This window comes from Elephas maximus, chromosome 12 (genome assembly GCF_024166365.1).
Source record: "Elephas maximus indicus isolate mEleMax1 chromosome 12, mEleMax1 primary haplotype, whole genome shotgun sequence".
NCBI classification, from domain to species: domain Eukaryota; kingdom Metazoa; phylum Chordata; class Mammalia; order Proboscidea; family Elephantidae; genus Elephas; species Elephas maximus.
Window position 1 is genome coordinate 68,619,531 of NC_064830.1, and position 15,029 is coordinate 68,634,559.

At 40.6% G+C, this 15,029-nt stretch overlaps 1 protein-coding gene across 1 annotated transcript in view; it reads left to right on the plus strand.

Moving 5' to 3' along the window:
- ATF7IP2 (activating transcription factor 7 interacting protein 2) overlaps positions 1 to 6,816 on the plus strand; it is a 72,329-nt gene extending 65,513 nt beyond the window's left edge. Inside the window, exons 10-11 of the mRNA XM_049904257.1 lie at positions 4,487 to 4,572; positions 6,396 to 6,816. Coding sequence (XP_049760214.1) covers positions 4,487 to 4,572; positions 6,396 to 6,809 — 500 coding nt within the window. The 3' untranslated portion in view covers positions 6,810 to 6,816. The remainder of the gene's footprint in view (positions 1 to 4,486; positions 4,573 to 6,395) is intronic.
- The last annotated feature ends 8,213 nt before the right edge of the window (positions 6,817 to 15,029 follow it).

Genomic DNA, 15,029 nt, shown 5'->3' on the forward strand with positions numbered 1-15,029 from the left:
AAAGTTTTTGTATTCCTTTTATTGTATTTCTGAGTTCTATAACTTCCATTTCTTTGGTGAAATTTTGATTTTTTTTTTAATTTGTTTCAAGACAATTTGTAATGCTTGTTGAAGCATTTTTATGATGGCTGCTTTAAAATCCTTATCAGATAATCCCAACATTTGATTCAGATTGGTGTCAGCATCCATTGATTGTCTTTTCTCATTTAAGTTGTGGTTTTCCTGGCTCTTGGTATGACAGGTGATTTTCTAATGTCTTCTGGACATTTTATCTATTATGTTAGAAGATTCTAAGTCCTGTTTCAGTCTGTTCTTTTAATAGCAATCATCATGTTTAGGTTAGTTTTATGGGTTGTAGTTCCAATGACAATTTAGTTTTCAAAACCTTTCCCATGCTCTTTTGGTCTGCTTGGTTTATCTGACGCTGCTGGGGTTCCCACTGATCTCTGTTGGTGCTATCTGAGAAGGAAGAAGGAGCTTCTCAAGGACAGGCCACCTCATGCCTCTAGAGTTTGCAACCCAAGGGGACAAAGGCTACTTCCCAGATCTGGTGCTGTTTGTGGCAGGATCCCTTGCCAGTTTTTCTCCTCTCCCTACTGCCTGCTGTGGAGAAGAGTTTCAGGCTTAGTGAGAAAGGAAAGTGCTTCCCAGGGTGGGCACTTGTAGCAGGATCCCCTTGCTGTTGCTGCTCATCTGCCCTGTGTCTTTTGATGGGGGAAGAGAGTCTCAAGCCTGGCGTGGAAGGAGAGTGCCTACCCTGGGGCCCGGCGTGGAAGGAGAGTGCTTACCCTGGGGCCCGGCGTGGAAGGAGAGTGCTTACCCTGGGGCCCGGCGTGGAAGGAGAGTGCTTACCCTGGGGCCCGGCGTGGAAGGAGAGTGCTTACCCTGGGGCCCGGCGTGGAAGGAGAGTGCTTACCCTGGGGCCCGGCGTGGAAGGAGAGTGCTTACCTTGGCTATTTATTTTCAGCAGGGTATTCAGTTGGTCTCTTTTGCCAGTGCTCATCTGGTATTGTCTGTGGAACTACTCTTCAGTCTGTGGGAGAAATAAGCCTACCTGGGCCTGCTATTAGGTTGAGGGTTGGGAAACTCTAGGCCTAGGTCACCTTCTGTTGTGTGGGTGGGGGGTATAAAATGCCCTTTTGCTATGTTGTTCCTCTAGTCCTGAGTTCCCCAAACAGTCCACCTTCCTCATTTCACCTTCCAGAATTTTCCTTGGGTTGCCTCTTGCAGTATTTCCAGCCTTTATAGTTGTACTCAGTGCGGGGAGGGGCGGCAGGGAGAACAAGTCCATCGAGAAATGAATGAATAAATAAATTTTGGCATATCCATACAACTGAATACTACTCAACAATAAGAATGAGTGAAATATTGGTATATGCAACAACATGGATGAATCTCAGTAGTATGCTGGGCAAAACAATTGTACAGACTGTATGATTTTGTTTATGTAGAACACTGCAAAAGGTAAATCTAATCTTAGTGACAACAGATCCCTGGTTTTATGGAACCAGAGGTGAGATGGGAATTGACTGAGAAGGGATACTAAAGAACTTCTGGGGGTGAAAGAAATATTTGATTTTGTTGATAGTTTCTTAGGTGTATAGATTCATGAAATCACAAAGATCTGTATGCTTAAAATGGGTACTTTATGTAAATTGTATCTCTGTAAAGTTCATGTAGGAAATACAAACTTTTAAAATCGTTTTTAGTGATATAAATATTTCTCTGGATAAGTGAGTATGTCCACACAGGCAAATAATGTAGCAAAGAACCTGGGAAGTCAAACACCAAAGGCTTAATAATCTCTGGGAGGGTGGGAATTTGTTTTTTTTATAAGTACTGCTCCCCCCAACCTTTCTATAGTATGCATATTTGATTTAGCGTTGTGCAAATTAAATATAATAACCCCCACACTCCTTCATGGTCCATGGTAGGACCATAGTCCATTACAGTTTATCACCCACTTTTCCCAGCTCTCTCAGGTTCTTTGGTAGTATACTTGTACCACTGAAAGAATTTACTGCCCTCCAGTGGGGACTTGCATAACAGCAAAAGGCAAAAGAAATGTTAGTTAAAGCAAAATAGCTGGGGTTTGCAAGTAAGGTAGTGCAACCAGGAAGTGTGACTTTATAAAAATTTAGTCTCTTTTGGCTTTTGTACCCTCGATAAGCCTTGTAAACATATTTGTGGTTTCCTGTTTGATAGTTAGGAGCTTTGGTGGCTTAGTGGTTATGAGCGCTCGGCTGCTCACTACAAGGTTGGCGGTTTAAACCTACCAGCTGCTCTGCAGGAGAAAGATGTGGCAATCTGCTTCTGTAAAGATTACAGCCTTGGAAACTCTATGGGGCAGTTCTACTCTGTCCTCTAGGGTCACTATGAGTTGGAATTGACTTGACAACAACGGGCAGGTGTGATCGTTAAGGAGCCCTGCTGGGTTTGGTTTTGTTTTGTTTTATGTGTGTCATATTTGGAAAACCAGAGGTTCCTCATGTAACCTAATGGAAGGCGCCACAAAAACCATCAGCAACCAAGATCCAGTGGTAAAGACAGGTGACCGCTAATTATGGGGTTCGAGAACCTTAATTTTTTTAACCAGGTAGTACCAGATAATATTTCTCAAAATCCATATTACCACCAAAAATTTAAACACATTCCATGACTCAGCATGCTTCCATTAATGAAAATGCATGGTATCCAAAAAAAAAAAAATCAAAGAAGAAAATAATTGAACCCTGAAATGGTTAAATTTAATTTAAAACCAGAGGCCACAGTTTTCACCTAGCAGTTTAATGAAGAAGCTTAAAATAATGGGGAACTGTGCTGTCGCTTTGAGAATACAAAGCACTAAAGTAGCTGTCACACATTTTTATACAGGTAAGGATAAAAGACAGAGAATATTTATAAGACATTGACATTGGTGACACTGAAGATATAAGCTATTAACCAGGTTGGAATGAAAGTCCTGTTTTTTGTTGTTTTTTTTTTTTTTCCTCCTGTCAGAAAGTTGGGATTCTGTCTTAGCCTGTTGTAATTTACCAAGGGCTTTTTTTTTTTTATTATTATTGACTTATTACCTTGAAAGAAGGAATGTTAGTTATGGGAAATTATATTTGTTAGAATATGTTTTTTTGTAGAAAACTGTTCACTTGAAAATTTAAAGGAGGTTGGTTGTATCACCTCTTGTCTGATGATGAGCCTTCAGATTATGATTTCACTGAACTAGTTCTGATAGATTCCACCAGTATAAAAAGGCTACAGACCTTCTTAGAATTAAAAGCATAAAGTCATTACCTCTTTGAAAAAAAAGTCTTTTATGTTCTGCTGTGTATATTCTCAAAAAAAATAAAATTTTAAGAAAGATCTTTCTTTACTAGTATAGTGACTAATAGATTAACATTGAAACACAGTGCAGAATTTTGATTATCCTTGTCAGTCAAAAGAAAAAAAAAATGATAAACATTTCATTTCAGGAGACCATAATGTATATTAGACACACTGGGCACATAGTGGACTTAAAATTATATTTACTATGTTCAAACTTCTACTTTCCAAATACAGTTTAAACTACTTGCTAATGGGGACCCCCTTTTCTTACCATTTCCTATATATACTCTTTCCAGTTGTTTTCAAACCATTCTCAACTTAGTATGCACCCTCTTTTTTCCCTTCCGCCCATATTTTTTGTCTTCCCCATCTCCTTTCTTCCTTTCTCCTTCCTTTCCTTTCTGTCCCTTCCTCCCCTCCCTTGCCCAGCGTAATATACACTTAAAATGGGTGCATTTTACTCTGTGTAAATTATATCTCTGTAAAGTTCATTTAAAACAAGCTTTTAAAATCATTTTTATAATATAAATATTTACAAGGATAAATATGTGTCCACATGTGCATATCACAGCGAAGAATCTGTTGTTTTGCGAACACAAAGCACCGAAGTATCCATTGCACAGTTATAAAGACAAAAATATTTGCAAGACATTGACATTGGAAAAAACTTCACCCAATCCATAATTTATACCTAATTCTCTCCAGGTTAACACAAACCTTATCGGTATAGATTTATTTAGCTCCAGCCTACATGACTTTTACTTCGAATTCCCAGGATTTGTGTGTATCACTTTTCACACATGATTAAAAACAGCTCTGTGTTTGTGGCTACTACTTGTCAGCCTAACAGAACAGAACTCACCTTTGAAACCACTGACCAGGGATCCCCCTCCCGTGTGTAGTAGCACCTCGTTCCTAAAGGCGTAATGACTGAGAGTTTTCTCTGATAGGGAAATTTTTGTCACATTAAATAAGGAAAATTCTCTATATTTGGAACTTTTGGGTCTTGAATATTTATCAGAATGTATCTTCACATTTCACAATTTGGTAATTTCAGTTCACATTTTATTACCACCCGAGACATAAACTATTCCTTGCTTAAAGAGGCTATGAAATGGATTGTTGCAGAAAAATTTTACTTCTTAAAACCTTGTATTCACAGAAAATCCAGTCTCCTCTGTGGAGTCACCTTCGAAAGCTGTTTTAAACTCAAAAGAGACAACTCCAGTGGCACAAATTGCAGCCCAGGTACTTCTATGAGATGTTCTGTAAGGGAAATTCATTCCAGTGTTATTCTTGAAGAAACATTTGGGTCACGGTTCAGCTTAGAAGGTACTTTAATATGCTTTCAAAATGTGCTATTGTGAGTCTGCCCATTCACACAATTAAAGGAATTCAGTTGAATTTTCCAGAAACTTAAAAAAAAAAAGTAAAAGCAGAAAAACTATTTTTTGCCTGAAAAATTAGAAAAGAATTCTGTTTTAAGGGTAATGGCCATTGTTGATGAAGGTGTAAGGAAATGAGTACCCTCGTACACTGTCACTTGTCATGTCAATTACCACATTTTGGGAACACTATTTGGAAATGAGATGGAATATTTTCCCAGAATGCCTGGGACCTCACCCATTCTAAATTTGGGATATTCCAGAGCGTAGAAATCTTAACTGCAGAAGAAGCTCATGCTTAAAAAGACTGGATCCAGTCTCCTTTTTTTTTTTTTTTAAGAATTTGTTGAGGTGAAATTCACGTAACATGAAATTAACCACTTTAAAGTGAACAACTCATTGACAGTTTGTACATTCACATGGTTGTGCAACCACCACCTCTATCTAGTTCCAAAATATTTCCTTCACTCCAAAGTAAAGCCCCATACCCATTAAGCAGTTTCTTCCCACTCTCTTCCCTCCCCCCAACCCTTGGCAACACCCCCATGTGCATTCTCACTCTATGGATTTATCTCTACCTGATATTTCATGTAATGTAGTTATACAATATGTGTGTCTAGCTTCTTTCACTTAGCATAATGATTTGAAGGTGCACCCACATTGTAGCATGTGTCAGTACTTCGTTCCTTTTCATGCTGAATAACATTCCAGCATTTGTATATACCACAGGGTTTATTCATTCATCCATTAATCAACATTTGGTTTGTTTCCATTTTTGACTATTGTCAGTAATGTTACTATGAACATGCATGTGCAGGAATGAGTACCTGTTTTCAGTTCTTTTGGGTATATACCTAGGAGTGGAATTAAAGGAATCACATGTATGGTAGTTCTATATTTAACTTTCTGAGGAATCCCCAAACTGTTTTCCACAGCAGCTAAACCATATTTTGCATTCCTACACCAGTTTCTCCACATCCTTGTCAACATTTTTTTTAATATATTTTTTATTATAGCCACCTTGTACATGTGAAGTGGTAACTCATTGTGGTTTTGATTTACATCTCCCAAACCACTAATGAGGAGCCCTGGTGGCGCAGTGGTTAAAAGGTTGGCTACTAACCAAAAGGTCGGCAGTTTAAATCCACCAGCTGCTCCTTGAAAACCTTATGGGGCAGTTCTACTCTGTCCTGTAGGGTCGCTATGAGTCAAAATCAACTCAACGGCAATGGCTTTGATTTTTTTGGTAACCACTAATGAAGGAGCCCTGGTGGTGCAGTGGTTAAAGCACTTGGCTGCTAACCAAAAGGTCGGTGATTTGACCCATCAGTAGCTATGTGGGAAAAAGATGTGGCAGTCTGCTTCCATAAAGATTACAGCCTTAGAAGGCCTAGGGGGGCAGTTCTACCCTGTCCTATAGGGTCTTTATGAGTCAGAATCTAACTGACGGCACCCAACAACAACAAAACCACTAATGACATTGAGCATCTTTTAATGTGTCTGTTGGCCATTTATATTTCTTCTTTGTAGACCTCACATATTCCTGAAGCATCCTTGTGTTCTTATTATTTGATAATTGGATTGAGGATTGAGAAATATATATTTGTACAACTGCAATTGACCATATTAAAATAGTCAATACCCACCAAACCAGCTCGCTAAACTCTTCTACAAATGTGTTTTTAGGTTCCAGAGTCCTTTGAGCACCTGCCACCTCTCCCAGAACCACCACCACTACTACCTGAGCTGGTAGACAAAATTCGAGACACACTTCCTCCCCAGAAGCCTGAGCTCAAAGTAAAACGGGTGCTGAAACCCAAGGGCATTGCTCTTACTTGGAATATTACCAAAATCAATCCCAAGTGTGCTCCTGTGGAAAGCTATCACCTCTTCCTCTGCCACGAAAGCCCTAATAATAAGCTGATTTGGAAGAAAATTGGAGAAATTAAAGCTTTACCACTCCCTATGGCCTGTACTTTATCTCAATTTTTATCCTCTAACAAATACTATTTTACTGTCCAATCAAAAGATATTTTTGGGCGATATGGACCTTTTTGTGATATAAAATCTATCCCTGGGTTTTCTGAAAACCTTACCTAAAAGAAAAGCCTCCAATAGTTATAATTGTAATATATATATATATATATATTTTCATATTTGAGTTGTTTGTTTTAATGTTACTCTAACATTTTTTTTCTAACATTATTTGCAATTTTAAAGGACCAGTTGAGATTGTGAACCCTTTGCATAGGGACAGTCCTCTTTCATATGTTCTAAGTGGCCTATCCTATAATTGCATGACTTTCTGATTCAGTAAGAACTTCCAGTGGTTATGTTTCAGTACATACGCTATCATGGACCCATGTTGCTAAGCTGTGTTGGGAACAACAGTTTTGATGACTATGGAGTTGCTGCTTGTATCAGAAGCCCTAGGGTACAGGTAGCCGCTATTTCCTCTTTTGAACAATTAGCTTTTGGTGATCTGCCCGTGATCTGTAGAACTACAGGAAAAACCAGAGGCCATATTATCCCTGGGATGTATTCCCACCAAGGCTTTATGAAAATAAATATCTTCTCATTTTGTGTTCAAATTCTAAATGTGCTATCGGTTTGTGTCTTTCCCAACACCCCCCCCCCCTTTTCTTTTTCCTTTTGGCTATATTAGTCATTTGAGGAAATAGCCTGGAGGTTTTCCTACCTCTTAGGTTCCAGAGTCCTAAATCTGTTTGTAGTCTGTATACTGTGTATAATAAAATGTGTTAAACATAGTGTGCTGTGTACACAAAATGTACAGTATCTCTTATAAAAGCATTATCCAACCCACTATTTTAGTTGAGGAAAATGGAGTTATCCACCTTAGATTTAAGGCTTTAGTTTGCTGATTCCCTAATGTGACCTTTTGCTCATTTGCTGGCTGCCATCAGTACTCAGCACTGCTATCAGCATAACACTAAGAGGCTCTAATGGCCCAGTCTCTTGTGCAGCCCTCTATCTGAGGGAACACTGATTGAGGCCATGGCCAGAACAAATAGCCCAAGAAATTCTAAATATGTGAGTAAGTCAGGTTTGATAAGTTCATGTCAGGGCCCAATAGAGACAAACTGTGGATAGCTAACACTGGAACACTGAAAAAAACAAAAATAACCCTAACAGTGTGAATGAGAGTCTGTTTGAGAGGGGGGCATTCTTTCCTGTTACATAGTAAAGGTTCAGGCCTCAGGAGGCTCTGAGATTAAAAAAATAGGAAGGGAAGAAAGAAAAAATTGAATAAAATATGAAGAGTGAATGGTTTTCTATGGCATTTTGTGAATGCTTCAACATCTTCTGTAATAAAACTTATGTTTTCAGTCCTCCATGCTTTTACCTTCTAAAACATGATGGAAAGAGCCAGATTCTGAACTGAAACTCATGAGATCACGCTGTCCTCTGTGAATTCCCATTACAAGCTGAGGGCAGTGGGGGCCTCCCTCAGCACAGAACAAGGAATTCACTCTGGGCATGGATTTTACCCTAGGATTGAGTTAGACTAGACCATCACTCATTAAGCAAACTCAGTGGCTTGGTGCCATACATACGATTTGGGTGCCTGTCATCAAAGCAAATCACCCCCCCCCGCCGCACCTGCAGATCATCTGAAATATTGATAGGTGCATAAGAGTTTTCAGTATAACAGGACAAGGGAGGCGTCTTAAAGGTGGTGGCTCAAAAAGCCTTGTTCGTTGCCTGTTGAAGGGACGGGGGCAAGATTCTCAACTGTTACTTATCAGTGACACTGGAAGAGAGCTAGTCTAAGGACAAGAAAGGTCCGGTCCTGCCAAATAGTACAATTATATTATGGCGAGCTAACACTCCCACATTACCCTCTGAAGCACTTCATGTATTTATATTGTTTGTTGCCATTGAGTTAGCTCTGACTCTTGATGGCCTTATGTATAACAGGATGAAACATTGCCTTGTCTTGTGCCATCTTCTTGATTGCTGGTATGTTTGAGTCCATCATTGAGTCTATTGTGTCAGTCCATCTGATTGAGAGTTTCTCTTGTTTTTGTTGGCCTGCTACTTTGTAAACATGATGTCCTTTTATAGCAATTGGTCTTTCCTGATATGTCCAAAGTAAATGAGTCAAAGTCTTGCCATCCTTGCTTCTAAGAAAAATTCTGCTTGTATGTCTTCTAAGACTGACTTGTTCATTTTCTTGGCAGTCCATAGTATATATTCAATATTCTCCAACATCACAATTCAAATGCGTCAATTCTTCAGTCTTCCTTTTTTATGTTTTAGTGTACACACCAGATCGATGCTGTGATAGAAATTAAAACAAAATTTTTGTTGAAGGAATAATTTCATTTCAAAAAATTGAGAAACATGGCATTCAAAAAGACTGCAGTACGTGTTTCTGCCTTGCAGGTAGAACACCAGGGTATTTAATAGGCAGAGTAAACAAAGGCAGATGGTTTCACATCAGAGAGGATACAGGAGAAGGAAAGAGAAACTTACAAGGAACTGTCAAACTACAAATTTCTTAAGGTCAACTTATAGCCTAACACCATCTTATGCCTGATACAGTTTGACTAAGGCAATATTTTTAAGGTGAAATGTATAAACATTCTTGATGTGGGGGGTTAGTGATGGATTGCAGGCTGAGGCAAACTAATGGGAACCTTGAAATGTAAAATCAACCATTAGTTAGGAAAGAGTGAAGATTAAATCAGCTCTAAATCTGAAGCCTTTTGAAATGTAAACATTGCCCATCCAGCTAAGGGGGAGTAAGTTAGGGCCTAGGCATTCACTGGGTCAATTCCCTGAAAATGGTTAAGTTAGCAAGTTTATCTACACAAGTTAAAGCTCAAATCTCTGCACTCTGTGTTGTAGTCTTTGACTTTTATCATTAAGTGCTTCGAGTTGTCTTCATTTTTGGCAAGCAAGATTATGTCATCTACCTCCAATCCTGATGCCATGTTTTTCCTCATATAGCCTGGCTTCTCAGATTATTTGTTCATCGTACATCGTATTGAGTAAGTAAGGTGAAGGATACGACCCTGTCACACACCTTTTCCAGTTTTGAACCACTCAGCATCTCCTTGTTCTGTTCTAATGACTGCCTCTTGATCTATGAACAGGTTCTGCATGAACACAATTAAGTGTTCTGGGATTCTCATTGTTCACAATGTTATCCATAATTTGTTCTGACCCGCACAGTCAATAAAATACAGGTAAACATCATTCTGGTATTCTCTGCTTTTAGCAAAAATCCATCTGACAACAGCAGTGATATCCTTTGTTCCACATTCTCTTCTGAATCCAGCTTGAATTTCTGGCAGCTCCTTGTCATTTGCCGTGCTGTGGTGGCTTACATGTTGCTATGATTCTGGAAGCTATGCCACCAGTATTGCAAACACCAGCAAGATCACCCATGGTGGACAGATTTCAGCAGAGCTTCCAGACTAAGACTAGGAAGAAAGGCCTGGCAATCTATGTCAGAAAATTAGCTAATGAAAACCCTATGGATCACAACAGAACGTACTTTCAGTGGGAAACTTTTATGGTTCCATTAAGCAACAGAACCAAACTCTGATGAGCTAAATTGAATATATTGACAAAAGGTATAGTGTGGTTAATGGAATCATTAGGAAGTCTGGAGACTCCAACTTGGAGGCTTGGACAATAGGCATGAAAAATGGGGTATTTTGTGACAACTCCATTAAGTTTCCAACGTGAGACTGTTTATGCAATCCATAGTCTATCACATAATGATAAAACAAAAACCAAACCCGTTGCTTCTGAGTTGATTCTGACTCATAGCGACCCTATAGGACAGAGTAGAACTGCCCCCATAGGGTTTCCAAGGAGCGCCTGGTGGATTCAAACTGCCGAACTTTTGATTACCAGCCGTAGTCCTTAACCACTATACCACCAGGGTTTCCTCACATAATGATACATTAGGCATTTTATGCCCCCCTTTAAAGGCGGTGAAACAGACCCAGGGACATTAGAAGGTTCCCCAAGGTCAGAGACCCAGCTAAAAGTGAAGTCAGGATGCAAACCTGGCACCCTGGTTCCTGGGTTCATGCTTTTAAATACCACGCTATACTACCTCTTAGGAAACCTGACAGGCATTGCTGGTACCTATAACAGGAAAAATTCACTTCTCCCCCTCTTTCTCTGTAGTCTCTCCTCCCCTCTTCTCCACTCTCCACCCTCCGACCTTATTTAACTGGTTCTGCTGCTTGAGGCTAGGAATCCTCATAGATACAGAGCCATTGTAAGGAATAAATGAGATAAAGTAAAATACCCAGAACAAAGTAAGTCCTCAGTAAATGGTAGAAAGCACAAATAAATATAAAACTTTTTGCTAGGGGATGAGAAACTAGAAATACCTTGTTTCCAGGGTAACTGCTAATTTACTGGGGCAAGAGGGTCGACAGGAGATGGTGTAGCATTCAGAGGTGGCCGTGGAGATAGAAGCAAATTTTTTGTAAAAACTCTAATACGTGAAGACGTTTGCAGTGTAAAATTATAAAGCCACACTAAAAATGTCAATGTCACAAATTTTACTCCTACAAGATGTGAATGAGCAGTTTGGGTAGATGGCCACCAGATGGCAATAGTGCTTCCTCACATTACTGAAATTGAAATTAAACGTGTTTTTATCCTTTTCAGTGTTGAAACCAGCTGATTTTTACAGTATTACTAAATAATATTTAAACTACAGTTCCAGTGTAGCAAGTCTTTTAGCGAATGTCTAGGTATAATGTGGTTACTTCTCATTTGACTTTGATTTTTAATGTGCTGGAATTGCCTTAGAACTCAGTAGACTTTCTAAATTTAGAGCCAAGAGCTCTTCGCTGGCTGTGTTCTTGATTCCGAACTTCAGCTCTCCTTATAAACAAAAGCTCTTGCAGGTGGATTTTATCATCAGGCAAAAGGGAACCTCCTCTCTTCGTCCATTCTTTCATCCTTTGGTCGAATTGGAATTGAATGAGGTAGATTAAAAACAATTAGCTTAAACTGAAAATCCAACATAAGTGGGGAAGACTCAAATCTAAATGAGACTAGAAGCAGTTTAGTCTGTGTTGTCAATAACAGGATTAAGTTGAATGTAGCAAAATGAATCACACAGAAACGGGACTCACATATCTTCCCTACCCCACCCCTTTCCCTCTCCCTGTGAAAAATAAAAATAGGACAAAGGTTTCCAGAGCATTACAACAGTATGTAGACATAGATTAAGAGAGAGAACCCTGAGAGTTGTCAAGTGGACCAGAACTTAAGCAGCAGAAGGGAACTTATTGAAAGGACATAGGGTAGCCGCACAACCGTGGTGTAGGCTAGAGAAGGCTCAGAAGTGGGCAAACGGAGAATCAAAAGAGCAGAGGCTGATGGGTAACTTGACAGGATGAAGCTCCTGGAGGGAATAAACTCCAACTGATTTTGCATCCTTACATCATCATTCCCTTTAGGAGCCTAGGAGAGAGAGTTGATTGGTCTGGTTTGGGTCACATGCCACAAGACACATGCATTAATTGATCTACCCATCAGACTGCTCACAGATAGATAACTCTCCAAAAGGAATTTGGAGTGTTGTTACCAAAGGAGGGGGACTGGATACTAGCCAGGCAAAAAAGCAATGAAAATCCGCTTCAGTGTAATTACTGTGTATTTTGAGAATCTGTAGACCATGAAGAGCATGTGAGATTTCCCTTCTTTTATCATTTTTGGTTGGACTGTATGACTATATTGAAGCCAGTTCATTGTATTTTCAAACCACCTCTGAGATGACAGCTAACAGAGAAAAGTCCAGCTAGTTTTGTTCATGTTATTGTTAATTTAGGCTCTTTGGCCTTGTTTACAGGGTTTATCGCACCTCAAAGTATTCCCAATTGCAACCCACTGACTACCTTCAGTCCAAGTCCCTGGAGGGCTTGTTAAAATGGCAGATTCCAGGGCTCCATCCCTTAAGGCTGTGATTCAACAAGTCTGGGGTGTGACGCCCCCTCTCCCCCCCTCAAAAAAAACAAACCTTTTGCCATCGAGTCGATTCTGACTCATAGTAACCTTACAGGACAGAGTAGAACTGTCCCACAGGGTTTTCAGGGAGTGGTTGGTGGACTTGAACTGCCAACCTTTTGGTTAGCAGCTGTAGCTCTTAACCTCTGTGCCACCAATCTGTATTTACAACATGCCCTCTAGGGGATCCTGAGGCAGAGAGTCAGTGGACCACACTTAAAGAATCTTTTTCTTCTGTCAGTAAATTATAAAGATTTTTTAAAATAAAATAAGACTGAAATACAGGTTAACTTGAAGTCATTTGAGCTGCTGGCAGAATCTGGCCAGTGGCCATTTACCCATCCTGCCTGCTGGCTGGCTGCTTGTTTTGGTGGAAAACAAGCTGAGCAGACAGAGGCTGGAACCTGGAAGCTGAGTCATCATCAGTCCTTTAATAGGTGCTCTGGTTACTGTATCAACCTCCTCATGGGGTATGGAGGTGGGACCCTCCCAGCCACACCTTGCTCATGAGTGAAGGCAGCTCTTTGGGATTGCATGTCTTCAGTTCATACTCAGTGTCCTATGTCGCTGCTTGGAGCTCTCGGCAACCTGTCTCTCCCATTAATCCCTTAGGAAAAGCTTCAGCTCCAGCAGCTTGCTCCATATGCTGACTCCAACCTTTCCTATTCTCCCTGGCTTCTCTCCACCCGGAAAGTCCACCCGTCAGTAGAACTCAGATTCAGCCCTGCTCTTACCAGCCATCCGTGAACATCCACTTGATGCCAACTAATTGGATTCCATCCCGAGTTACAACATGGCGTGGAGATGGGTTCTCAGCCCTGGCTAACATTAGCATCGCCTGGAAGATGTTAACAACTCTTGAAGCCCAGGTGGCTCTGTGGACCCATTTAAATTGCAATCTCTGTGGAATCCAGCATCAGAAGCTTCCCAGGTGATTCCAGTGTGCAGCTGAGGCTGAAAACCCAGGATTTAGAGTCAGAAAAATCTAAGTTCAAGCCTTAGGTGACCTTGGTCGGAGGACTTGACAATAATAAAAGAACAATAGCCCTCAAGCAGCATATCTCTTTTGTCCTAGTGAGATATTTCCTCAAGATCTGGATCTCACGCCTTATTCTGAGGGAGTCTGGGGGCTTCCAGGGTCCCATTTTTTCAAGACAAAAGCCAAGCCAAGAGAAAAAACAGGTTTTGGGGAAACGCTATCCGAAGCACAGCTAAGAGGTTGGAGGGTTGATGATGTGGCAGGAGGCAGTCTGGTGGTCTCCTTTGGTCCCCCCATTATTAACTCCCCCCGCTATGTCAGAGTGAGAGTGTGGGACCATCTCTGGCTGGGCTTTGATCTCTCTAGCGGTGCCCTTCTCAGGATAAGTCCATACCCCCTGTCCCACCATTCCTTTCTGACATGGTAGCAGCATGCTATGGCAATTTCACATCTCTTCCTGCCAAAAACCCAAAAACTGTTATTTAAGGTAACACTGTGCTAAGGTCAAGTAACACCTCTCTTTCTTCGAGTGTGTCCAGCCCCTGGTGAAATGACACTATTGTTCTTCTACAAACACAGAAAGGTGATTTCTTCCTGGTTCCTCTGGTCTCTGTTTGTTCTAGCTGATGACACATACTGAGCAAATGTGCAGTTTAAGCTTTGGGGCTGGGAACATCCTGTACTGTCCTCCTGTGTGTTCAGAGAGATGCCAAGGGTGGTAGTGGGGTAGACTGTCCTTGGCTTTGCGCTGTTTCTCTCTGAATGGATGTGAGTTGCCACTGTCTGAGTAGGTTAGCCACCTTCCCTGGCAATTTTGAACAGCCACCTCATAGCCACTGTCATTATGGTTGCCAATCACCATATTTCCTAGTATATAGAACCCTACAGCAGTGATTCTCAACCAGAGCAACTCCCTGCCCCTGCAAGGAATATACGGGCATGTCTAGAGACATTTTTGGTTGTCACAACTCGGGGGGAAGGGAAAGACTACTGGCAACTAGTGGGCAAAGCTCAGACATGCTGTTAAACATCTTATAGTACACAGGACAGCTTCCCTCCACAAAGAATTATCCATTCCAAAATGTCAATAGTACTGGGATTAAGAAACCCAGACCTATAGGTAAATAACGTGAAGCTCTTATGGGCAAAATTTTTGGAAGAAGGCATTCACGAGTACTTTTCATAGTACATCTGTACTTCAAAGTGGTTTTGTACTGAAGATATATTATTTTGCTCCTTTAAGTATAGTAACAACCTTTCATCTATCAGTTGGTTGTACTGTGGTGGCTTGTGTGTTACTGTGATGCTGGAAGCAGCGTGATCACCCATGGTGG